Here is a 27,512-nt window from a genome sequence, read left to right on the forward strand (position 1 = left end):
GCAGTGGCTCTCTGGTCTCAAGCAGAAAGGGCATTCCTAGCTCTGCTTTCTTGGCTAATTATTTAAAACTCTTTGTCCAGATCTTATAACAACAACAACAAAAAGTAGAGTAGCTTACAAATACTGTGTCAGTAGTCAGATGGTCCCTTTCAGTAGGTTTACAGTTTAAAAGATAGAAAACACAGCAAAGTTATGGGGAGAGAGGAAGGAACAAGCAGCGTAACCACCAGCATTTAAAGTTACAGTTCTGTGATCAGCTTGAATGCAAATAGTTCAAGTAGTATGTTGAAATGTTGCTAGATGATACTGAGTGTTGGCTATGGGAAGGTATGCATGAAAAGTACATGCTGTATCATTGTGTAGAGGTATGTTCCCAGTAGTTCTTGGCATGCAGAGATGTGAAATCCTGCTATTTATGTGTATTATGCAGATTGAAGGTATTTGGTAGTGCAGAAGAGCAATGATCTGTACAAGGCAATGAAGTTTTTGCTCACAGTCACTCCTGCCCTCATGACCTCTCATCTGGATTACTGCAATGCGCTCCACATGGGGCTGCCCTTGAAGAGTATTTGGAAGCTTCAACTGATACAGAATGCAGCTGCATGGGTAGTAAATGGTGTTGGATATGCGACATGTGTAACACCACTGCTATGTGAACTGCATTGGTTGCTGGTGTGTTTCTGGGTGCAATTCAAGGTGCTGGTTGTCACTTTTAAAGCCCTTCATGGCTTGGGACTGGTTTACCTAAGAGACCGTCTTCTCTCAATAGTTTCTACCCACCCAATTCGGTCTGGCAGGTCCTGTCAGCCAAGGAATGTCAGCTGGAGGGGATCAGGCCTTCTCTGTCATAGCCCCTGCCCTTTGGAACATTCTTCCTTCAGAGATTAGAAAGACACCTGTTGGCCTTTTGTAAGGCCTTAAAGACCTGATTAGGTACCTGGTCCTGGGCCCCCGAATGTGTTAAGGGTCCCATTTCTTAGTTATACTGATAACGATGGGGATAATTTTTTTGGCTGCCATATATATTTGTTTTTATACTGTATTGTAATTGTTTTTATTGTTTTTATAATTGTTTGCTGCCCAGAGTCACTTGGGTGGCTATAGAAATCAAAATACATACATACATACATAAATTCACAAGAACAAAACAGCAGAGGAAAGAAATTAAGTTCCGTATACTCTTTTTTTCCACCCTCTGCCATTTGAGTATTAGAATGTGGACATTGAATCACCACAAATCAAGTATAATATTCTGGAATTCCAAATTCTACCTTCTAGGGGATAGTTAACTTCTTATGTTATACCTGTCATTATTCTGAAGTTTTGCTGGGCATAACAGCATAACCTCACCCAGCAGCTTCATGTAGATGTTCAACAGGAGTGGGGAGTGTCGAACCCTTTGGCACCCCACAAAGCAAGAGCATGAACAATCATTTGCAATACTTCGCATGCTTATGTTGAGATATGCGCAATAATGATACTTGTAGAGCTGTCTCCTTAATAGTACCTTCTAGGTGTATTATACTGGAGCTCCCAGAATTCCTATCACAAGTAAATGTACTTTTTAAGTAAATGTCTTAATTTACTTCCTTCATTTGCTAATTAACACAGGTATACTTCTGTTTTCAATAGCCATTCTTCTAGTTCTCTTAACCTTTGCTGAGAACTTTTGGCTAAGAGAAACACTTGCATTTTAGAGAAATGCTTTGTCTATAGGTAGTCCTTGGGTTACAGTGGCAATTGGGACCGGGGTTGCTGTCGCTAAGCGATGAAGTTGTAAAATGCGTTGTCACATAATTGCATCTCTTGGCGACCACAATCCTGGCAGTCCCAGTTGCCATCATTATCCCAAGCAGCATGGGTCGTTAAGTGGGAAATGGCAGGAATCTCAGGTAAGGAGTGTGGAGATTCTGCAGGAGGGTAGGGGAGGCTGCAAACCATTTTTGGGGACTTGAATCCAAAGCATTGCACAGCCCTGTTATCTACTGTGTTAAATAGTCAACTAATCTGAAACAGTCCTAAATTGTAAAAGTAACATTTAAGTCACCTAAAGCTGCAAATAATTTTAAATAAACTTATGTTTACAGGCACTTTATTATATTTTACCATTTATGATCATTTTTAAAAACTTAATTAAAGTTTCATTAATTATATGTCCCACTTAGATTGCTTTTTAGTACCACTTATGGTACCCGTATGATCAGTTGAGGGACGCGGTGGCACTGCGGGTTAAACCGCTGAGCTGCTGAGCTTGCTGATTGGAAGGTCAGCGGTTCGAATCCATGTGATGGGGTGAGCTCCCGTTGCTAGTCCCAGCTCCTGCCAACCTAGCAGTTCGAAAACATGCAAATGTGAGTAGATTAATAAGTACCGCTTCAGCGGGCAGGTAACGGTGTTCCGTTTAGTCATGCTGGCTACATGACCATGGAAGTGTCTACAGACAAACAGCTTTGAAATGGAGATGAGCACTGCCCCCTAGAGTCAGACACGACTGGACTTAATGTCAAGGGAAACCTTTACCTTTTTTTATGATCAGTTGAGAACCACTGATTTAGTGAATTCACATCTGCAGGGCTTTCACTGTAGGTCAAATTCTCTACCATGTGGATTGATAGTTAGCCTGCAGAGAGATATAGAACAATGAGCTGGGTCAGACATCAAGGTCTTTATATAGTTTGCAGATCACTGTTTGGTTCTTCGGTCATTCCTTTGAATCACTTAAAACTATAGGAGATAAGAAGAACAGAATAGAGGTTTCTTTACAACAGTCACAAAGACAATTGATTCAGTAGGCTCTAGTTAAACTTCTGGTAAGGTATTTTATATTCAAAGCATTCAGGAATCTCTCCCAATCTGGCTGCCTTTCGATGGGATGGAATTGTGACTTCTGTGATTCCAATTTGACTAGCTTGAGTAAATAACTACTTAACTGGACTTAAATGCACTCATCTTTCCTTTTGAACAGCAGATCAGACCTTTTCAGTGCATGGCCTATGGGTTTGCTGTTCATTCATTATTTATTTATTAAAGAAATTTATAAGTTTAAATAAAAACTTATTCTAAAAAAATTAAAATAAAATTTAAATTTATTCTAAGTTTAAATAAATTTATAAACATCAAATTGTTTTGAAAACACAAGCCCTTCAGAATAAGAAGTTTACTACATGTTTTTTTGAGTGCTGGCCAGGATGTTGGATGAAATATTAAACAAAATATTAAGATAGAAATTGCAAGTAAGCATTGTTTTGGCAAAAATATTAGAATTTTCATTGTTCTTCGTAGTACTTTTTATATGTTAGTTGTGCACTGAGTCAGAAGAAAAGATTCCTCAAGGTTAAATGGATTTTCAAATATGGTTAGATGACTTTGGTGGGGTTGAGATTTATATTTACATAGGTGAAGCTAGGAAAAGAGTATGCAGAAGAGATGGTAGTGAGCAAGGCAGAGAAAAATAGTAGTGGGGCTATGTCATAGAAGGAGGTGAGATTGGAGTTTGCCCCTTTGGGGTTTATTTTTTGCAGTTTGAGAATGGCATTTCTTAATATTAATAGGTTTATTACAGTGTGTATTTTCCTGTCCCACCAAAATCATGCCTTTCTATAATGATAATTTCTGCTGTATTTCAGCAGTAACATCTTGAGGAGCTCTAAAAACAGTAAAAAAGTAGCTCAGGAGCCGAATGTGTGCTGTGGATTTCCCATTGCTATCCTAGAATATACAGGCAGCAGAGCTAGACAAAATTCAGAAGAATGTTGCTAGTAGTTTCTTTTGTTTTTTGTTTTTTGCCAAAAAATGGGTGGCATCATTTTCAGCCTGGATACTTACTTATATGCAGGTCTTATGTGGACAAATAGGAGCACTATCATATGTATACTTAGCATAGGCAGGAGTCCATGTACACCTGTGATGTTGTTTTTGTCTACCTAAGAAGGGATCTTTTCATGTATTCGCTTAGCTCTGTGAAAGTATTAAGCAGATAACCCTGCAATGAGCAGTCAACCCATAGAATATTTGTGTGTGTGTATTCATGGACTCTCATATCTTGGCTTTTAGCTGACTGTTAACTTATGTCTTCCAGCGCCGGAGGTGATCAGTCATGGCAAGTGATGCCATCATGGTGATGCGAGGGTTGACAAAGCTCAGTAAGGCAGTCCTAGAGACACAGGCAGGACAGCTCCGACAAGTAATCCTTGGCGGGGATGCAGTAACCATAGCCCGGAGCTTTCAGGCTGTTGCTGAGGAGCAGTTCAGTGCTGCTATGGGAAAAATGCAGGTAACAACATTGCTGTTTCTGTGTGTGAGTTCTCTCTGTCTCTCCCCCTTCCCATTGATAAATACTTGCTACTGTCTTCTTTCCCCATGTCTTGCATGTGAAAACCATTAAAAAATTCTACCCTTATTCAGCCCTACTTGTGAGTAAATCCCCTTGAAATGAGTACACCTGACTTCTGAGTTAATATGTCTAGGATTGCAGTGATTATGGAATTAAGGTTTTCTGTGCACTTCAGTGCATCATTATTTAGACAGTGGTTCTGTTATAATCAATATGACTGAGTTTTGGGGATTACACTATAAAACGTTTAACACATACAGTATAATACTAGCCATGTTAGACAATTAGTATTAATCTATTCTGAAAGGTTTTCTTTAGTATATACTGAAGAGATAAAAAAATACATGCACTTGAAAATAATGTAGCTATATTACACTCATCAGAGAATAACAACAACAACGATAATAATGAGTTAATTATGAAATGTACACTTACGGTAGTGTGCTTGCTTTTTTACCATGCACAGTTTCTCTCAGCAGGATTGAGTCCATATAGGCAGCAAGGGGAGTTTAGTTCTTCCTGCTGCATTCTCAACAATTTCCCTTCTCCACTTGAAGAATTGCTATTCCCTTCTCCACTTGCTTGTTGCTATTGATACTATCAGTAGGGATGGTAATGCTTAATTCCTTTTTCTTGCACACAATATTTCCAGTCCTGCCTGCAACCCCCCACAATGGCTAACTGCATTTTGAAAAAGTGTGTGTGAAGTTTGTTAAACGCAGACCACCCAGAATGGTGGTATGTATGATGTCTGCCTAAAAAATACTGGCAGTGTGTATTTCCCTGTCCCCATGTTAGGAAGAGCAAAATAATTAACGAAGAACATTTTTACTCTAAAACAAGTCTTCACACTGAGAATTTGTATGTTAGTTCAGCGTGAAGATACTGCATTTCAGTGTTAAGGAGAACTGAATTTTTCACATCCTGCTACCATTCAGAGTTATAGGATCATAATTCACAGAGTTCTAGTGTGGTTGATGATAGGCACTAGGTTGGGGAATACAACAAACCATTATAACTCTTTTGGACAGTGGTTACATCTGGAATGTAAGGCTATGTTCTTGGTTTCATGGTTGCTGTTTGGGGGAGAGGATGGAATTTGCCCATTAACTGAATGGCTAGAGGGGTGATGTGGCCAGTGATGAAACAAAACAAAAGTCAGATGGGGCATGAGACCCTAGGGGCATCAAGGGAAGTGGCTCTGGGCATGTTAGTGCCCATGGGTAACATACTGAGGATTCCAATTGCATAGAGATAAGAACATGAGTGCAAAATTATCTCTACTTACAAGAAAGTTCTAGCATGGTGTAGCAGGGTTCACTTGGGCTGAGACATCCTCCTGCAGGCAATAAGTCTAAAAGTAGGATGAATATAGGAGACAGGAGTTGTTATCTGAAGACTACTACTTAATTTTGCCTCTTTGTTTGAAAAAGCACTAAGTACTGAGTATATTTGTTTTCATATTGATTGGAAGATTTTTGTGTTTTCAATTAGTGTGAGAGCATTTGATATCTAACTATATTTTATTGGAAAACTCATTTTAATGCTTTGTTTTCAGGAACTGGGCAAACGAAAGGAAAACTTGAAAGATATTGGTGAGGACTTTGGAGAAGAATATAACTTTTCAGAGTCGGGAGGCATTACAGAGGACTTCTCTCCCCTTCCTCAAGACCAGCCTCACAAGCACAGTGGTACAAAGGGCCCATCTTATTCTTATGATGCCAAAGGACCTTTCCAAAATGGTGGGAGTGGAGATGCCACTGAAAGTCAGAATCCCATTTTTGCCAAAATGAATACAAAGCTCTTTGGAGGCTTTAGGGACCCTTGGAATCCTTTTGCTCTTGTCTATGGGCAGACCCGGCCTTTTCACCAAGATCATTCCCCTGTTAGTGGACTAACGGCTGAAGACATAGACAAAGCCAGGCAAGCTAAAGCAGATCCACAACACAAGCCCCACAAACAGATGGTAAGTATGCTATTTCACAGAAGTGGAGAAACCTCTGGAACAACAACTTTTATGTCACCAACCTCCCTGTTTAGCTCCTATACAGAGTGACTTGGTGTCTGGGTTGTGTTGGGAGAAGTATGGTAGTTCCCATTGTTTTCAGTTACCCTGACTCTTGGCCTGTCTATAGACCAGTACATACAGTGTGAGATATACTGAGAAAGGCTAGCACCATTGTTATATTCACGTAGTACAAGTAGGTGATCTTGCTATTTATTTAAGGTAAGGGTCCTGTTAACCTATTAGTTCATTTGACAAGATCCTAGCTGGCATATATGTGTGCCCCTCCCTTTCTAGGAAATAACATGTGAATCTGCCTGTTTTGTTGTTTATTCGTTTAGTCGCTTCCGACTCTTCGTGACTTCATGGACCAGCCCACGCCAGAGCTTTCTGTCGGTCGTCAACACCCCCAGCTCCCCCAGGGACGAGTCCGTCACCTCTAGAATATCATCCATCCATCTTGCCCTTGGTCGGCCCCTCTTCCTTTTGCCCTCCACTCTCCCTAGCATCAGCATCTTCTCCAGGGTGTCCTGTCTTCTCAGTATGTGGCCAAAGTATTTCAGTTTTGCCTTTAATGTCCTTCCCTCAATTGAGCAGTCTGGCTTTATTTCCTGGAGGATGGACTGGTTTGATCTTCTTGCAGTCCAAGGCACTCTCAGAATTTTCCTCCAACACCACAGTTCAAAAGCATCGATTTTCCTTCGCTCAGCCTTCCTTATGGTCCAGCTCTCGCAGCCATATGTTACTACAGGGAACACCATTGCTTTAACTATGCGGGCCTTTGTTGTCAGTGTGATGTCTCTGCTCTTAACTATTTGATTGAGATTTGTCATTGCTCTTCTCCCAAGGATTAAGCGTCTTCTGATTTCCTGACTGCAGTCAGCATCTGCAGTAATCTTCACACCTAGAAATACAAAGTCTAAATCTGCCTGTACCTTATTTATATGAATGTGTTTTCTCTCTGACTACATGTTCCTGGAATGGACTAACAGAGATTTGATATTCAAAAAAATGTGGCACAGACGGGTTCCCTTCCTAGCTTTTTTACTTGTGAATCATGCACATTTCCAAGATTCTTACTACATTGGTTTTTTTTTTTTTACTAAAGGGTCCTCTAAACATGATTAATCTATCTTGAATTGTGACTTTTAAAAAAATCATTTAATCTTTTCATTGTTGTTTTTGTGGTGTACTATCTTTGAAGTGTTGTCAACCAAACTTCAGAGTAAGGAGTACTTAAAATAATATTGTATTTTATTTAGTTCTGCTTTTCTAAGCAAGATGTGTATGGATATGTTCTCTCAGAATTAGCTCAACTCTCCTAACAACTGGACATTTGTTTAGAGAGGTCACAATATTCCCTAGAAATAGACATCTTCTTTTTAACTTTCAACAGGTGTTCATCTTTCCTTTGCTGGAACTTGATATTTTGCTAAATGGTTGGAATGGTTAAGAAGCTAAGCTTTATTAGTTGTTTTTCTTGTGTCCGTTAAATTAAAAGTCAAACAGGTGCAGCACACATTTGCTTATAATCCTTTCTGCTTTGGATTTTTTAGAAGAGAGAATTCTGTTTATTGGAAGTTGATTTATCTTTTAACTGAAAAAGTCATAGTTTAAAACAACCTTCATAACCTGGTACACTCCAAGTGTGTTACAATTCGGTTCCTATGATTCCATTGGCCATGCTGGGTTGGAAATATGGGAGTTGAAATCTAATACAGATGGAGAGCATTAAGTTGGGGAATGACAACTTAAAAGGACACAGTTGAATAGAACATGTTATAATTACTGCAAGGAACTGAATGATTAGTATGACTTAGGAAATGACCCTAAGTATACATTGCTTTAAAACAAAAGTGCTATTTCTAGTGAATTTGAGTATTGGAGAAAAAGGTCAAAAGATGTATTTAGAACAGTTTTAGAGGAAATTCTCTTAAGTACTGACTCTCCTGACTTCTTAGGAGCTTCTGGCCATATTAATGCCTACCTGACATTTCAGTCTACTTGAAATGAAGACCTTTGAGGGAGGGAAAGCAGTTTTTTATCCCATGCAAAGCAAAGGAACAAGGGGCCTACAGCAGGCCAAACTACAGCCAAGAAAGGCCAAGTTCTGCCTAAAACAGGATATACATAAAAATGGAATTTGAAGTTGACAGCAGTGCCTGCTCTGATTAAGCCAAGGCAAATAACAATAGTCCCTTGTTCACATTGTTTTTCACAGAACAAAATATGCATTAAACAAGGTGCTAGGTAAGGAAGACAAAATACTTGTGTAAATGGCACCATGGTTAAGTTTCTAATACTCCCATGAATTTGTGAACAGTTGTATAATTTGCATTGATAGCTGTGGATTTCTTTAAATAATTTTGAAATAATGCTATTTGTGTGGCAGAACTTCCCAGCACTTGGGGGAAAGCTGTTTTAGACCATCTGCTTATGAAAGGTTAGGTTTTTAATGTTTATTAACAAAACAAGCATCAATTTAATGGTATGCTTTCTTTTAAATCTTGCAGCTTAGTGAACGTGCCCGAGAGCGAAAAGTGCCTGTTACTCGAATTGGAAGACTTGCTAACTTTGGAGGTGAGTCTCTGAATTTAGGGGGAAAAAAAATGATCTGAAGATGGAAACTTCTGAAAAGACCAAAAGTCCCATTGCGTGTTACGCTGTGCATACAAATTGACATATAAAGAAAGGGTTTTGGACAGATCTGTGTAGCACTGATGCTGAATTTTTACTATATGTTCAGAGAAAGAGTTGCTCATCAGTTAATAAAGAGAAATGGCCCTGTGCTCAGGCTCATCTTTGACAAGACATAAAAGAAGTGGGAGTGGAGGGAAGAGAGATAGAGCTGCTTCTCAAACCCAGAAAAAAATAGCAGGCAGCCATCAATAACAATAAAAAATACAAATACATTTTGAAATGTAATGGGTAAAAACTTGTACTAGTCAAATTAAGACTAATACATTGATAGAAGCCAGGTTCCAAACCTTTCATTCAGTAATGAGCCTTCATTAAAAACTACTTTATACTGAGATTTATTTTAGGAATCAGCTGAATTTTAGGAAAATCCTCTGAAGAGTAACAACTAAACAGTTAACAAATCAAAATCACACAGTGCTAGCTGCTCATTACATTTTTAGAAGTGCTTAAAACAAGTTTCATAAATATTAAAGGAATATTTTTATTAACACAATTTAATAATTAGTCATAACAATTAAATATCTGGCCACATTTTTTTCCCTACAACCCTAGTCTCTTGATGATTTTGAATTAATTGTAATAATGTATCAGTAATACTTCAACCAATACTTTCTGTATCAGCTCATGCTTGGAGAGGGGAAAAGATTCCGAGATTTTTCATCTGTTGTAGTCCAACACCATGAAAGTTGATAAATTGGAGAAGCATGGGGTAGCGAGATAGGGAATGTCACCTTTCCCCAGGCCTTTTTGGCAGCCAATGTGAAGTGAGCATGTTGTAGTTAAAAAAGAAGCCGCCTCTGTTTTGTGACCTTCCCTATTTATAGCCAGAGTTGGCATCTATCCTTTATATTCATTTCTCCCAGATGAGATCTACTTCTGTATACCTTTTGAACATTTCTGTTTGTATAACAGAGTGATAAGGAACTTGACTTTTGCTAGGCAAGTTAACACAGGCCTCTGTATGTACTATATACTATCCCATGAAGCAGAAAAGAGTAAACATTTCCTTGAGCCAGTAGATGAAATGACTGCATGAGTGCCATTTTTGTCTCTTACCACTAGTGCCTGTATTATATACTTCCGGTTTGTTGAATATAACCAGTCTGTAAGAAATTGTAAATGTTTGATACAGCTTCGGAAATAAATTGTGTCTTTGGCCATTGGAGTCTTTTAGCATTTATAAAAAGCTACAGTGTTTACTTTGGCACGTTTTTCGTGTGACTTGCATGGATGTGCAAGAAGGTGGAACAGGATATATTGAGAGATCCCTAAGTGACATTTGGTAGTTTGGGAAGAGAGTGAGTTCCAGTTAGTGGCAATTTAAAAATATTTGCTGTCCTACAAATTTGGTTCCTAGAAAACGTTACCTGGGCAGTGAGAGAATGAGAAATATCTTTTTGTGTGGAAAATATTTGGTCCTTTTGATTCTGATAATAAACACCTAGACTGACAATGTGCTCAAATGCATCCTGTTTCATCCATTAGTGGATCTTGTGGTTATAGTAAGATTTATTTTTCTGTCCATACATTCTGCAAGTCTGGGTTATACCTATTTCTGAAATAGAGTACTTTGTCAAAAACATCTGCTGCGCCCTGAAAACATCAAGAATTGTAATTGTTTTTAAATTGGTCCTGTCCTGTTCAGACTATGCAACCAGGCAGAGTAATATCAAAAATGCTCTTTATTAATAACTATTTACGATAAATAAGTCCTTGATATATGAAGACTTGGGTTCAACGAGCCTAATTGGAACACAGCAAGACAGTGGAACGACTTCTAACTGGAACTAGAGGCTGAATGAGATTGGAACGCAAGGTGCTGGTGAAGCTGAAGGCAGCAGGTCTTGAACTGGAACAATACTGGAGCTGCTCTGGTGCTGGATCACTGGGTAGCTGGAGACTTGCATTGGACTAGAAGCAGCAGCTGGAGTCTTGAAGCAGGACTAGGAATTGGGAACAAGGCTGGACTTGGCTAGAAACTCTGGACTGGGTTGAAGACTTGAAGTAAGACTAGAACTCGAAGCAAGGCTAGACTCAGTTGAGAGTCCTGGACTGGAGACTTGGAGCAAGGCTGGGAACTCAGAACAAGACTGGACTCTGCTGGAAGCCTCAGACTAGGCTGGATCCTCTGAACTGGAGACTTGGAGCAAGGCTGGGAACTCGGAATAAGACTGGACTCGGCTGGAAGCCCCAGACTAGGCTGGATTCTCTGGACTGGAGACATGGAGCAAGGCTGGGAACTCGGAACAAGACTGGACTCGACTGGAAGCCCCGGACTGGGCTGGATTCCAGATTTGTCCTGTTCAGTCTAAGCACCAGACAGGTTCTCAAATAATATTCTTTATTAAATAACTATTTACAATAAGTAAGTCCTTGGTATGCGAGACTGGGTTAAACAAGCCCAACTGGCCGACTCGGTCTGATGGGAACACAAAGGCTGGAGGCAACAGTTCTCGAACTGGAACAGTACTGGAATGACGCTGACGTTGAATCTCCGACTCACTGGATCTAGGATCAGGACTACGAACAACAGGCAGGGATGAACGGAAGATTTGGAGCAGGACTTGAACTCAGCGCAAGGTTAGACTTGGCTGGGAGTTCTAGGCTAGGCTGGGTACTCTTATCTGAAGGCTGGAAGACAAGGCTTGAAACTGGAACAAGGCTGGACTCGGCTGGAAGCCCTGGACTAGGCTGGATTCTCTGGACTGGAGACTTGGAGCAAGGCTTGGAACTTGGGACTCGGCTGGAAGCCCTGAACTAAGCTGGCAACCAGATCCTGAACACGATAGGTGTGAAATTCCTGAATGCAACAGAACTTGTGAAGCGTGGATGCGCAGGACTGAAGGCGAATGGTGGCGCTGGAACGTCAAGACTTGCCCACACTGCTGCGGAGATTGTGGAGTTTCATGGCTGGAAGCAAGGCAAAGGCTACTGGGCACGGCTGGCACTGTTTCCTTGCTGGCAGCAGAAGCAGGATTCAATCTGTCTTTGAAGTGGAGCTCGAACACTGGTTCCTCTTCGACAACAGACGCTGACTCCAATACTGGAAAGGACTCTTCTCTCGCTGCAGGCTTAGATCGGTTGTCTCTGGCAGCTCGCTCTCTGCGCGGCTGCCTTTTATCCCAATCTTTGGCGCTCTTGGAGTCTCCTGCAGCCAATCGGGCTGCCTTCTCCTTCGCTCATTTTTCAGCCCGTCTCTGGCGTGCGCTGATTGGCGTATTCAAATCCTCCTCCAGATCTCGCCCAATCAGCGTTGTTGATTCTTCCTGCTCTGCTGAGCCATGCTGGAGTTTTGTTTCTCCAATTCCAGCCTGGTAAGTTTCCAGTTTGTCCTCTGACTCAGAACTAGTTTCACTTTCTGAGTCAGAGGCAGTCTTGGTTCTGAGAAGATCCTGAACAAGATAGGTGTGAAATGCCTGGACACGACTGAGCACACAAAGCATGGCTGGCCGAAACCGAAGGCACGTGGCGGTGCTGGAGTTTCAAGGTGTGAAGAAGCCGCTTGGAAGATTGCGGAGTGACAAAACTGGAAGCAAAACCAAGACTGCTGGGCTTGGCGAGCAAAGGATCCTCGATGGCAGCAGAAGCAGGATTCAAGTCCTCTTCAGAGAGGATCAAAGGTGCTGATTCCCCCTCGGCAACAGTCACTGTCTCCGGTGCAGGTAAGGACTCTTCCTTGGATGCTGGAGGCTTGGAGAATCTGTTGTCTCGGGCAGCTCGCTCTTCATGTGTCTTTTATCCCGATCCTTCGTGTGCCTGGACCCTTCTGCAGCCAATTGGGCCGCCTTCTCCTTTGTGCACTTTTCTGCCCATCGTTGGCGTGTGCTGATTGGAGGATTCTAATCCTCCCCTGAATCTTGACCAATCAGCGCCTTGGACTCTTCCTGTGCTGCTGACTCATCCTGGAGTTTTGTTTTCCTGGTTTCAGCCCAGTAAGTTTCCGATTCCTCCTCTGACTCCGAAAGAGTTTCGCTTTCCAAGTCAGAGGCAGGCTTCACTCTGACAAGTCCTAGTTTGGTCTATCTTTTCCTAAACTATTTGTGCTTTAGAGTTAACTAAGGAAAATATAGTTTCTTCCCCTGTTTTATTTTTGTTTTCCTTTTTTTTTGTTGCCTTTTAGCAGTGTGAAGATCTGATAACGGTGATTCCTTCAGAATACATTAGTGTGTTAAATAAAATTAGATGCAGAGAAGAACATTTCTGAAGCAATGTATTAGAACCAATTGGCCATATTTTCTTTAAGACACTGGATGCTGTTAAGAACTTTCCTCAGAAGACTGGCTGTATTAACATAAATGTAACATTAATTCTTTTGTGCATTGACATGCTGCTTCTACTAAAATTGGTCAGATGCTCTTCATATGCAAGCATTTTTACTAAACCTAACAGTCACATGTCTGTCAGAGGATATTGTGGAAGTTTTTAAGGCCATTGCAATCTTGTATTGGAAGCTAGGTTGTGAGATAGAGTGGGAAGGGGTCTTTCATGGTTTTGTTTATTGAACAAGGTAAATTGTTGCATTTGAAGCTACATGCCAATGTGTTTTCTCAAGTTCTGTGGCTATACTTTTCTTGCACAGTGTTCCATTACTGTTATAGTTCAAATGGAGAAAATCTGCTGCTATGTTTGAGATCTAGTTTCTGTATTTACAACAGTTGATTGAAAGGGGGTTGGGGACTATTGCTTTGAAGTCGGCCAAGAATATGCTGGAATGGGAAGATCAGAAGGTGATGCTGAACAGGCCAGGCAAAGCTATTGGCTTGAACAGTACATGCTTGGCTGAGACTGGAATGTACAAGGTGGCCCTATAGCTTAGATCCATCTTGGCACAGAAACGTAGTTAAAACTTGGGACTTAAATTTGCTTATACCTTAATGAATTCCTTTATGTTCTGAAGAGCTACTTGCCAAGACTGCCTTTTCAGAGAAACAATGACTGTTTCAAAATACTTTTTTCTCAGAATTTCAGATAGATTGATTTAGATGTTATAACAGAATATATGATTTTATGGTATGAGGGAGAGTCTTAAGGAGTTTTAGGGTTATGCTGATTTCTTATTTTCCTGACTTTAGACAAACCATAGTCTGCTGTTTTGTCTGAACCAATGAAAATTGGGAAAGGGAGATGTCCACACAAACAGGATTGGAATTACTATTTGACCAGATTTTCAGGACAGCACAAAACTTTAGTTTTCCTGATTCAAAATGGTAGAAAACTATGCTTCCAATCAGGTAAGGAACTAGTTTAGCCCTTTTCACCCACTTTGAAAAGGTACCATTCCTTATTCTTTGTGACTACATTCTCTGCGGTGCTCTTTTTCTCTGTGTACACATTGTGCACACACATTGTACAAGGAAAGAGAAGAGGATGGTGATCAGCAAGATGAATGGACTCAGTTACATCGGCAATGAGTGCACCGTTGGGAGACCTGAAAGAACAGGTTAGGGACAGATGATCATGGAGAAAACCTATCTATGAGGTCACTAGGAGTTGAAAATGACTTGATGGCACATAACCATCAATAATCATCACACATTGTACAATATATTTCTTTCATTGTTTATTATTATTATTATTATTATTATTATTAATTGAGACACATAATGCAGAATATAAGACTGACAGAATACAAGTCTAAAAAAGGAAACAGGAAAGGCTAAAACGGTGCAGGAATAAGGAAAAAAGCATTCAGACCAGTGACTTCTGACCTTTTCTAGCACAGGTATAAAAGTACTTAAAACTTAATCTCTTACTATTAATTAAAAATTTAGTATCATTGTATCTCTAAAATCAAACCATTCAATCATCAAAACCTAAAATCAAGACTTCATTCTTTTGCATTACAAGCGAATAGTCCAAAAGCAGCTTCCAGATGGAAGTGCATCTAGTTACAGTGTTTTCTCTTAATGCTGTCAGCTTAGCCATTTGCGCCAATTCCATCAACCTAATCATCCAGTCCTCCATTGAGGGAATACGTGCATCCTTCCATTTTTGAGCATATAAGAGTCTTGCTGCTGTTACCATATATAAGAACAGAGTTCCAGGTTGCTTTTCAAACTGTTGGTCCATCAAACCCAAGAGCAACAGCTCCAGTTTCAACTGTAAGTCCACTTTAAGAATCATTTGAATAGTACTACATATTTGGTTCCAGAATTTCTTAGTTTTTCCACAAGTCCACCATAAATGATAGAAAGTTCCTTCCCCCTGTGAGCATTTCCAACAGACATTTGATATCCTATTATACATTTTAGACAGCTTATCAGGAGTTAAATATCAATGGTATATCATTTTATAAAAATTCTCTTTCAAATTATAGTTCAAAGTGAATTTCAGACCTTTGTTCCACATATTTTCCCATTGTTCTATCATAATATTGTACCCAAAATTCTTAGCCCATTTAATCATATAATCGTTCATATGTTCATCTTCTTTGCCCCTATTTAACCTTAAGAAAAAATCAAACCAACTTTGAATCATTACGGGAAAATAGAATCATACAGCCTTGAAATCAGTCCACATACTTACTCTTAATTTCTTACCCACCTCATAGTAAACCAGAACATTTATTTGTCTCCATATTATACAAATGACATTTTTTATAAATGAATCAGGGAGCTCGAGTGCTCCCCTTAGAAAGCCAGCAAAAAACTTCCCACATAACAGAGCCATCTCATTCTCAAAACAAACCCTTGAGACAAACAGACCAGTCGTTACCTTGCAAGTCTAATTGTAGCTCCTTGATGGACAGCACATATTCATCAGCTAGCATTTCTTCACATTCTGGATTCTCTCGATTGGGAAAAATGCCTCCTCCTCGATAAATCTCTTCCTCTCCTTTCAGAAAATCCTCAGCCAACTGATACATTTTAAAAATAGTATCCCAAATATCTTGCAAAATAGCTTGAGTAGTTTCATGGAGAATTTATTTGAAATTAGCATGCAGCTCAGCAGAGTCCTGAAATGGTCCCCTTAAGGTCTTCCATGATCCAAGCTGTAAAATCTAGCTCCCTATGAAAGACTTCCAGAAGCTATTGAATGATATTGACAAAACAAAAAATATGCAAACCAGCAGATACAGCATCTAAGGAAAGTGAACAGAAAGGTGAAAACTCAAAACATCAAATTAAACGTGTAGGAAAAAATTACATCATTCAAGTTAGATACAAAAATAGTAGCGGAGAGATGATTATTTATTCTCAGTCCTCCTTAAATTTTAAATGGGAAGTAAGCCAGCAGTTAAAGGAAGGTTTTAACAGTAATCCAATGTTTAACACCAAGGGATTAGTTTCTTCTTGCTGTGGAGAGTTTCTCTTGAGGTACTAAACTTAAAAATATACAAATTGGGTGATTTAGAAATGAGAAAGTCTTGACCTAGTGTCCCAAAGGGACTGCAGTCTGGAAAATGGTGGTACCCCCGACTCCCATCTCCCCTGACCGGATTAGCGCCAATGCTGTTGACGATCCTCAGACTACAAGGTGATGTTCCAAAGTACAAATGGGGTGATTCCAAGTGTTTTCTATCCATGAAAACACTCTAGGGCAACAGGAAAAGCCTGCCTGCGCCCCCAGAGTCACACGCTACCAGGTCTGCCCACTGAGCTCATGGGCAGTCTGTTCAGTCCACCATCTTCTCCACTCCCATTTCTTTCATTGTTTTGAAGCAGTCATTCTCTTATGTGCATTCTCATCCACAGCATCTTTCACTTTTTCATTTTACTAAGCATCTTTTTTCTTAGGTAAAGGTAAAGGTTTCCCTTGACATTAAGTCCAGTCATGTCTGACTCTAGGGGGCGGTGCTCATCTCCGTTTCAAAGCCGAAGAGCCGGCGTTTGTCCGTAGACACTTCCGTGGTCATGTGGCCAGCATGACTAAACGGAACGCTGTTACCTGCCCGCCGAAGCGGTACCTATTAATCTACTCACATTTGCATGTTTTCGAACTGCTAGGTTGGCAGGAGCTGGGACTAGCAACAGGAGCTCACCCTGTCAAGCGGATTCGAACCACCAACCTTCCGATCAGCAAGCTCAGCAGCTCAGCGGTTTAACCTGCAGCGCCACCACGTCCCCTATCTTCTTTTCTTACTTTTTTCTTACTTATTATAACTCCCCATGCTTCTCTTGAACGCTTACTTAATTCTTACTTCATCCCAAGCAGCTTCCACATCCCCTTTCCTTCCATCCATTTTTCACTCATTCTGGTAATCTTCTAAAACTTTTTCATACAGGACTTCTGTGTTCTATTCCTGTACTCATTCTATATTCACTCTGATTTTTAAAAAAAATCTTTCCTTTTTGTCCAAATCAGTTTCCCCCCCCCCCCAAGATTCACTTTCTCTTGGAAAAAAAAATTGTCTGGGTTGCATTGAGAATCCCTCATCATTCTTGTATTTTTCACTAATTCTCTAAGTCTTTCATCAGAATACCCAGATCAGTCATACTATTTGATTCATTACTTTGTACACATTAATAGACACATTTAAACCATAAAGTCAAAACAATTAGACCTTTCTCTAAGCAAAGACTCAGCAGTCCCCTTTCTCCTTCATTCTTTGGTTTTCAGATGGGCCAGTCATTTTCCTCTACCTTTTCATTTGTTTGCCACCCATCTATTCATGCCACCTAACAAAATGACATTTTCCCAGAATGTCGCATAATTTTTCTCAAGCTCAGTTCTGTTTTTTAAAAATTATTACCACCATTCTCTGGAGTGTAGTATATGATTATCACCAGTCTATGAATCCTTAATTTTATAAACACTCAGCCCAGGTGATGCCAGTGCATATTTACTGGTATACAGGTTAGCCCTTTCATTAAATTTACACCTTCATTTCTATGCATGTACTGTATTTGGCAATTCTATTTCAATGAGTTTGAGGCCACCTTCATTCAGATCAATTATATCATTCGCTTTTCTCTGTTTCACAGGTACATCTGTATTTTTTTTCTTTCCTTTGATTCTTTAATTTATGCTCTTTACCATTTACTGGATGGAGCGATGGATTTTGACCTCTGCTGCCCATTGTGGCTCTTGCCAATTGAAGTTTTCACAAAATACTTTCTAGTATGACAGGGGAGGTACAAATTAAATCACGAACCTTACTTGCTCTTATGCGACATTAACATTTTTCTGCTAACAGAAAGGTTAGTGCTAGTCAGTTTTGGTACATTTTGCTAAGTAGACTTGGCAACCAAAGCCTACTTTTATTCCAAGCGTGCCCATGCTTTTCTATGCAAGATAGAATTGAGAGTACAGATCCTGTGTTCAAAGTCACTCAGTGCCCAGGAAGATAACTCATTTGATCTAAGAAAGAGGCAACAGATGAAACATGAATAAATGCTGATTTTGTTGAAATTTATATTCTCCTATCCAGTTGGAGCTTTTAATGAAGAAAAAGTGGATTGGGACCTTTAAAACATGTGGACAATAAGCCAAAATTAGCTTTTGCCAAAGGAAATGAGCAGACACAGTCTGGCTGTCAGTGGGGCTGCAGTCTACCCACTGCCTAATTTTTGTAATGACAGAGGTGGTTATGTATGTATGTATGTATGTATGTATGTATGTATGTATGTATGTATTTGATTTCTATAGCCGCCTATCTCAGCAAGTGACTCTGGGCGGCTTACAACAATAAAACTATAAAACAGTTAAAACAATTACAATTAAAACAATTAAAATATAAAATAAATACAAAATAAATATACATGGCTGCCAAGTAAGCAATGTATTGATGTTAATACAGCCAAGAGGTGGGACCATCCACACGCTTGAGGCCCCAGGCCCAGGCACAAAGCCAGGTCTTCACGGCCTTACGAAAGGCCAACAGGGTTGGGGACATCCTAATTTCTGGAGGGAGAATGTTCCAGAGGGCAGGCACTCCAGAAGAGAAAGCACGCCTTCTAGTTCCCACCAGTTGACACCCCCTGGCTGATGGGATCTGTAACATACCCAACCTGCTAGATCGAATTGGTCAGGTAGAAACAACTGGGAGAAGGTGATCCCTTAGGTAAGTACAGTACGGTATAGAAGTACAGTATAGAACTGTACTTCTTTAAATACACAGAATGCATACACAGAGACACTCACAACCAGTGATTGAGAAGTGGATTGAAAGTAGTGATTTGCAGCTTGTGGTGCAACTGCATCCTCCACTTGGCTAAGTGTGAATGACTGATTATGTGCCATCAAGTTGGTGTTGACTCTTAGTGACCACATAGATCAAATCAAATCTTTATTACAGTAATAGACCAGCATAAGGAAGGTGGGGTACAGTCATTAAAAAAGTATATAGGATACATCAAGAGTAAAAATAAAAATCTCAAAAAGTTATGCTAGAAGTATAAAATATATCTGAATTAAACTAAACATATATACAGGTAGTCAGTTAATTATGGTAATTGGGACTGGAATTTCTGTTGCTAAGTGATGTGGCCATAAAGAGTGACATCATGTGACTGTGCTGCTTAACATGGCAGTTCTGGCACTTCTAGTTGCTGTCATTAAGCGAATCCTGCACCATCATTAAGTGCGATGTCACATGGTCACCATTTGTGACCTGCTGCTGCTTCCACATTGACTTTGCTTGTTGGAAGTCAGCAGTGAAGATTGCAAATGGCAATCACGTGACTGCAGGACACTGCAACATAATTGTGAGCCGGTCGCCAAGTGCCTGGATTGCGATCACTTGACTGCGGGGATGCTGCGACAGCCGGAACTCGTTCAGCACCATTGTAACTTCAAATGGTCCCTGAATGAGTGATTGTTAAGCAAGGACCACCTATATAAAAAGGGAGGATCTAAAAGAAGGGGAAGACCATTACATGAATATAAGGGAGCATAAAAGGTTAGTATGTGGAAGACTATATCAAGTTACAAAGCCCTCTAATATGGCGAACTACGGTAAGTGTTCATTAAATCTAGTTCATAGCACAGGTCGTCATCTGGTGAATTTTGATTTTTGCTGTGCAGAACCTGGCAATATTGTAAGTTGTAACAGGGTTGGTATCTGAAAGCAACAGAGTAGTGTAAACTTCTATGTGCCCTGGGTATCTATGCAGTAATGGTAAGATGAGGCTAGTATGAATGTTTCTGTAGTATGGGCACTGGAGAAGCACATGCTCTTGTTCCTGTGTGCCCAGGGTCACAGAAGCATTGTCTCTTCAGGTAAGGAATCTTCCTGTATCGGGAAGGGACAGCTGAAGGGAGGGCATGACATCATGCCAGAGTAAAGGCTCTTCTGTGTTTAGGTACTTCAAGTTTAGTTAGGTATGCCATAGGGGAGGCAGAGTATCTGTTGGATTCACTGCCAATAAAGTTTGGGTTCTGGCTAGATCCAGTTGGCACTCTGTCTGCCACATGCTGTTTAAGAAGTGCTGTGGCCTGATCATATCCCATGCTGAGTAGAAGTTGTTGAGAGAAGCCCAAGGATGAGGTTTTAGTTGCCACTGCCTGTTTCCGTGTGGATTGAAAATCATCACTCATATGTAAAGGGGCAAGACCAAGAATTAAAAAGAGACACTAGTTGAGTATAGACTTCTACACCCTGGCCTCCACTTTAATGAAGCCTGTCTCTAGTCACAAGGTGGCATTGTAGACATAACTAGGGATTTGAAGTGCTGATGTTAAAAATCTGGATTCTACCAGTTATAATGGTGCAAAATTGGAGAAGAGGCCTAGTTGGGCACCATAGAGAAGTTGTGTTACTGATTTTGCTTCAAATAATTTGACAGTTGCAAGTATGTAGTGGGTCTTGCCTTAAGGAATTTAAGGATGGCAGATGAATTCTTTTGTGCATATTCAGTGAAGTAGTTCCTGTAGGCTTTTGTACTGCTGGCAAAATGAAGGATTACCCAGGTATTTGAAACGGGATACCTGCACGATCTTGTAGCCATCTGTGCTCCAGGAATGGCTCTTGGGCCTTTTGGGAAATGCCATGATTTTAATTTTCTGATAATTGAGTTCTAGCTGGTCTTCCTTACGGTACTGTGCTAGTGCTCTCAGTGATCTTTTAAGGCCAATAGATATTGCTGAAAGTATTGCTGCATCATCTGCATAAAGTAGATCAGAGATGTGTCTTCCAGCAAGTTTTGGGGGTGAAAGTCCATGTTGTGGAGATAGCCCACCATCGAATTGATATAGAAATTGAGTAAGTATGTAGCCAATATGCAGCCTTGCTTGACACCTTTCTCAATTGCAATAGTGCTGGTGAGATGGCCCTGGGGCCATCTTACTTTGAGTGAGGTTCCTTCATGTAGCATACATATTAATTGAGGTAGACGTTGGTCAATCAAGGAGGCCTCCGGCTTTTTGGATTTGGAATCAAAAGCTGCTCTGAAGTCTATGAAAGTGGCATAGAGGGAGGTTGCATTGTGGGAAGAGTATTTTTCAATGAGATGATGGAGTACTAGGCACTGATCAATGGTGGATTGGCCATCCTTAAAGCTAGCTTGCTCCTCTGCAAGTGTGTTTTCTTATTCCAGCCAGCTCTCGAAATTCCATTTTAGGTGTCTTGCATAGAGTTTTCTGATTGTGTTGAGGAGGCTAATTGGTCTATAATTAGCAGGATCATCATTTTCCCCTTCTTTATATAGAGGGACAATGATTCCAAGCCCCCAGTCCTTGGGGATTCAGCCATAGATGCCAATGTAGGTAAAGAGTGGGGACCCAAAAGTCCAGGTTATTTTCAGTGGCCTATGGAGGGATTAGGTCTTCTCTTGGAGCCTTCCTGGGTCTCAGTTGGGGAGCAAGGTTCTTGACTTCTGATACTGTCACTGGTGCCCACATTGGCAGGTTTTCTAGAGTTCAGCCTGGGCGTCCATTTTTCAACAGAGGTGTCCATGTAAGGGTTTGTGAAAATATGCCTCCCAGATCTCTGGGGAAATGTGGCAGTCCACCATGGATGGACTTTTGCTTTGGGAGCTCAGTGTGATATGCCAGGATGCCAGCATCTAACCCATAGTAACAGTGCACCCTTGAGGCATGATTAACATGGGGCCAGGATCATGCAGGGGAGAGCACATGCTGTGCAAGAAGTAATCTTATCAAGGTTAAAAGGGAGGCAGTGCATTCTTGAATCAAATATATTGCTACCATAACTTTTTATATATGTTCCATTGTTGCAGTAAAAGCATCTAGATAGGCATGCAACATAATCATAAAAGGATTTAATGAGATCATTAAAATGAAACTATAATAAAGAATTTTTAAATATAGTAACAACATACAATGAACAAAGCAAAATGCATCTTAACAGCAACAAAACATCTTATACATGCAAACAATAAAACTAGGTGATTTATTGTTTAAATAAACACCCAGAGGATCCTGATAAGTTTTAACTAAAGGGAAACACCAGAATTGCTAAAGTGCCACAAATCTTGTCTTCTCTTATACAATATTTAGAGGTGATCTCAAGAGCAATTTCCGTGGTAATTGGTAACCTCCTCCTAATCCACTTAAATCCAAACGTTTTGCCTTGAGGTGCTTTGTTGACTTGTTTTGTCTGAGCAAGTACAATGGTGTAATTGTAAAGTTTCTTCATGAATTATCTCTGCCGCATTGTAGGGTAGTTTTTCTCACTTTGGTTCACTCCAGATAAATAGTTTAGATAAGACACTTTTTAGTTTTGTTGGCCTGGCACTCTGGAAAATGTGTGCCACACATCTGGAAATCCCTCATTTTTGAAAGGCTGGTCTAGGTCTTAGAATATGGATTCTAACCTATTTGTGCCCATGCTGTGCAAAGTCTTCCAGTATTTGTACTCTAGTTATCTTTTTGTTTAATTATTCTGTGTTCTACCATTGAACAATAAAAGTTTTGTTTCTCAGATACTGTGTGTGGATATAAGGCTGTATTTGTGAGATGAAGAGACGGTTAGAAGTCTTGACCTCTTAGTAAATATATATGATTTTTCATGGGTATATAGCAATGTTGGAGCATCTGGTCACTATATTCTGCTAGTAACTGAAGATTGTCACTAAATAAATTATTATTTTTGTAAGTATTCTTATTCTTCTTCCTAGCATTTTCCCGTTATTGCGGGGTCTGCTTTTCGGATCCTGAAATGCCACTTTGCCCAGTTGTCTGCATCCTCAGGGCGCAGATCATCAATTTGCATGTCCTTGTTGATGGTGTCTTGCCATCTCTGTTTTGGTCACCCACCTGGCCGCCGGCCATTGGTTTTAAGATGGTAAACTATTTTGGCGACTGCTGCAAGAACATGCCCCTACCTACGAAGCCGGCTTTCTCTCATCTTCTCTGTAATTAATGACAGGCCTAGGTGTTGTCGGACGGCATCATTTGTGATGTGATCAAGGAGGGAGATGTCCGATATCCAACAGAGTATACACATTTCCGTAACATGGAGGTGGCTTTCTATACTCTTTGTTGCTGCTCAACACTCGGTTTCATACAGTGCCACAGGGCAAACGATTGTCTTATAGATCTTAGATTTGAGACGGGTTGGTATTTGTTTGTCACAAAGCATACCAGTGAGTTCTCGCCAGCGCAACCAGGCCGCATTCACCCTCACTCACACATTACCGCTGATGCCACTGTCACCTTGGAGATGGGAGCCAAGGTACCGAAAGATATCCACCTTCTTTAGGTTTTCTCCATTTATTTGGAGCGTCCCATGGGTGGTTACAGTCTCTAGGTATTCAGTTTTCTCTATGTTCAGGTGGAGTCCAAAATGGCTGAGGCGGTCATTCCATGCCTGTACTTGCCACTGCAGTTCATTCCTAGTAGTAGAAGCAAGCATGACATCATCAGCATAGGGTATGGTCCAGGGTGCATTTCGCTGCAGGTCTCGTGTGATGGTATCCATGGCTAATATAAATAGGAGCGGTGGCAGCACGGAGCCTTGGTGTACTGTGAGACTAGACTGAAGCTGCCATTATCTAAAGATGGAGCAGGCATATAGGCAGAGAGGACAAAAGCCAGGAAACTTGTCTAAAAGATCCCTTCAGGGAGGTAGATAAGGAAGCAAGTCATTAAGGAAACAAAGGAAAAATGTCACCTGAACCAGAAAAGTGAGCTGGGCCTGAGCACATGGAAACCCCCCCCCCCCATCCCATCAACAGCTACCAAACTTGTGAAATCAACAAAGCAAGGACTTCTGGGAATAAAAGGGGTCCTGAAGCCCGCCCACTCCTTGAGTCGTCTTTGGACCCAGACTTGGCAGCTTCTGTCCCTCTAGCTAGTGCCTGGCAGCTTAGTTGGACATGGGTAAGTGTGGATGAGCGTGTGTGTGCATGTGTGTGTGAGAAAGAGCAATGTACCTTGCAACCAGTAAAGTTTTGCTGTTACTTTAAATTCACTGGGTCTCCGTGTATTTCAAAGAACCTGTTGTGCCTCAGTGTTCGGTTGAAAGTTGTGTGTGTCCCTAATTACTTCCTGGCTGTTAACCAGGGCTGTGTGTCTTGTCTGCTCAAGCCGCACCTATCTGGAAAACCCAGGTAGAGAGCAAGAGGGGCTGACAAGATCCACGTGCCTCAACAGGCTGTGAGTCTGTGAGTGATTGACCATAAGCCGAACCTGGGAGTGTGTGCGTGTAACAGTATTCTGACAGTCACTGGAAAATTGTCAGGCCAGCTGAGCATCACACAAGGCTACTAGTGTTCTTGTATAGCATTTTGACCCAGTCAATGAGTAATTCAGGCACCCCGTGATCACGAAGGGTATACCAAATCAGTTGGTGTGGAACATGGTCAAAAGCCTTTTCCAAGTCTAGGAATGCCATGTGCAATGGTTGGGTCTTCTCTCGGTGTTTCTCTATAAACTGGAGAGCTGCAAAAATGGCACTGGTAGTCCCGCATCCTTTGACGAAGCCACATTGATTGGTGGTGAGTTGGACAATGTTGCGAATGCGCTGGTCCAATTTTTTTTCCAAGATCTTCATAGTATGGGACAAGAGGCAAATTGGGCGGTAATTGGCGTAGTCAGCTGGGTCACTCTTGTTTTTAAATATGGGGACTGTTATACTCATTGACCAATCAGTCAGTACATAGCCATTACTTGTTACGGCATTAAAGAACTCGGTCAGCCAAAGTATCACGGAATTCCTGCAATTTCCAGAAACCTTCAGGTAGATCATCAAGTCCTGAGACCTTCATGTTTTTCATACTATCTATTGCATTAATGACTTCCGTAGTGGGCAAAATTGGCTCATTGGTTGGCGTGCTCACCGGAATTGGTGAGTGCAGGAATTCAATATTGGAGATCTCATTAAAATGGTCTCGCCAACATTGCAGAATTTTCTGCTTGCCCTGAAGTCTTCTGCCATCCTTGTCCTTTATGCACATACAGTTCTCAGTGTCTTGGGCAGCCTTCTTTCGTGCTTTGGCCAGGCGGTAGATGTCCTTCTCCCCTTCTCTTGTTTCCAGGTGATCATACTTGGTAGTGTTCCTCCTTGGCTTTGGCAACAGCCCTCTTAGTTGCTCCTTTGGCAGCCACATAATACTGCCAATTTTCCTTGGTCTTATCTGTTTGCCATTTCTTAAAAGCTCTCTTCTTCTCTTGCACTTCCTCCTGTACTTGTTTGGTCCACAGCCGCGCTTGCTTATCAATATGTCAGCAGCCCGGTTTTGTGATGCTGAGGATTTCTCTGGGGATGGTGGTAACAGAGTCACAGAATGCCGTCCATGTGGTATCACTTGAGGTGGTATTAATAGGTGGAAATGTGATTTTCCTGATCATTGCTTCTTTGAGGTTCCGTAACTTCCACCATTTGATCTTCTCAGGACCCGTGGTGCCACTCATTCGCTTATGGCATGTTATTTTTAAATCTGTGATGAGTAACCTATGTTGTGGGGCAAGAAGGTCAGAGGGAATAAGCTTTGTGCTGGATACAATGGGAAAATCACAGCATCTCAGAAGAATATAATTAATCTGACCACTATTTCCCCTGCTGGTATAGGTGATAAGATGGTTTAAATGTTTCTTAAAAAACGTACTGCAGATTACGAAATCATTTGCTTTGGTGAAGTCAAGGATTCGTAATCTGTCTTCATTGCGGCTTCCATAGCCTTGATTCCCATGACACTGGTATCTGTTCTGGGCACTTCCCACATGTCCATTTAAGTCACCACAAAGAAGTAGCAGATCTTCAGGGCAGGCAGAAATTCTAGCCTGTAATTCATTCCAGAATTGATCCTTGGTATCTTCGTCAAGTCCTGTTTGTGGAGTGTAGGCAGAAAACACCTGGAGTCGGCGGGTGGGGGTGTCAATAATGACGGACATGAGGTGATCAGAGTACCTCAGGATCTCAGGCATGCAGGTGCGTAGGTCCTTACTCATGATTTTTGTAAGTGTTGTTAGTATCTTTATTGGCAAAGCTGAATTGACTGAAATTCCAGAAGGTTATATTTCAGAAGAGTACTGGGAATATTGTAATTTATTTTAAGTATGTATTTTACTTTAAGTATGTATTTTCCCTCCTTGAAAAGTATTGTGAAAAGGTGTTTCAGGGGGGTGCCTTCGAGTCTTTTTTTTTTTTTACTCCTGACAACTGCCTGGACAGGTCCCTGCAATTTCCTTGGCAAGGTTTTTCAAAAGTGGTTTGCCATTGCCTTCTACCTAGGGCTGAGAGGGAGTGACTGGCCCAAGGTCACCCAGCTGGCTTTGTGTCTAAGGCAATACTAGAACTGATGGTCTCCCAGTTTGTAACCTGATGCCTTGAGCATCACACCAAACTGGCTGTCATGAAGAGGAAATGGCCAGGATTTATATTGAAACTGAGAAAATGAAGAAGGAAGGAGAGCAATTCATTTAATGTACCACAGGAGACTGGACCATGGTTTCATTATGAAACCCTAGGCAAAAACCTGCTTGATAATTCTACTAAAGCATTACCTGACAACTGACTGGAGTCTTCAGCATACACCTGCACAGTGCAGTTGAAATATGTAATGTAATGTAAATTTATATTAAAAAGTATGCCACCCAAAGTCTTTGTAGAATTGGGTGGCCTTATAAATGCAAATAAATAAATATATCCTAGCTGAATTTGACTAATGCTTAGAACTTAGTCTAATGTTTGCCATAATTTTGTGTAAATGTCGCTTTGCAAGCATGACAGGATTTTGTTTATCTCCAAAAGTCATAATGGTGAACACTGGAAAATTAGGTAAATGAATGTTTCAGATTCCAGTGCTGTATCCTGGAAAGAGCTTCAGAGTTGATACATATTAATACACATGAAGATGTAAAGGTATGCCAGTGGCATTTTAACTTACTTCCTCTTCCTCCTTTTTTCTTCCTTTGTTCATTTAAGGCTTAGCTGTTGGTCTTGGCATTGGAGCTTTGGCAGAGGTTGCAAAGAAGAGTCTTAGACCTGAAGAGCGCAATGGTGAGTTTTTCTTTGTTTGCTGTTAATACAAGCTCCCAGTTTCTGAACACTCCTTGTTTCTGACCATGGTATGTTATGCAAGTGCAGAGAATAACAGCTCTTTGAAATAGTCATACTACTGGATAAAGGTG

At 40.8% G+C, this 27,512-nt stretch overlaps 1 protein-coding gene across 1 annotated transcript in view; it reads left to right on the forward strand.

Moving 5' to 3' along the window:
• COQ8A (coenzyme Q8A) overlaps window positions 1-27,512 on the forward strand; it is a 66,385-nt gene that overhangs the window by 15,068 nt on the left and 23,805 nt on the right. The window contains exons 2-5 of the mRNA XM_063304296.1: window positions 4,079-4,273; window positions 5,892-6,299; window positions 8,852-8,918; window positions 27,307-27,381. Of these exons, the coding sequence (XP_063160366.1) occupies window positions 4,097-4,273; window positions 5,892-6,299; window positions 8,852-8,918; window positions 27,307-27,381 (727 nt within the window). The 5' untranslated portion in view covers window positions 4,079-4,096. The remainder of the gene's footprint in view (window positions 1-4,078; window positions 4,274-5,891; window positions 6,300-8,851; window positions 8,919-27,306; window positions 27,382-27,512) is intronic.

Source organism: Candoia aspera, chromosome 1 (genome assembly GCF_035149785.1).
Source record: "Candoia aspera isolate rCanAsp1 chromosome 1, rCanAsp1.hap2, whole genome shotgun sequence".
Classification (NCBI taxonomy): Eukaryota; Metazoa; Chordata; class Lepidosauria; order Squamata; family Boidae; genus Candoia; species Candoia aspera.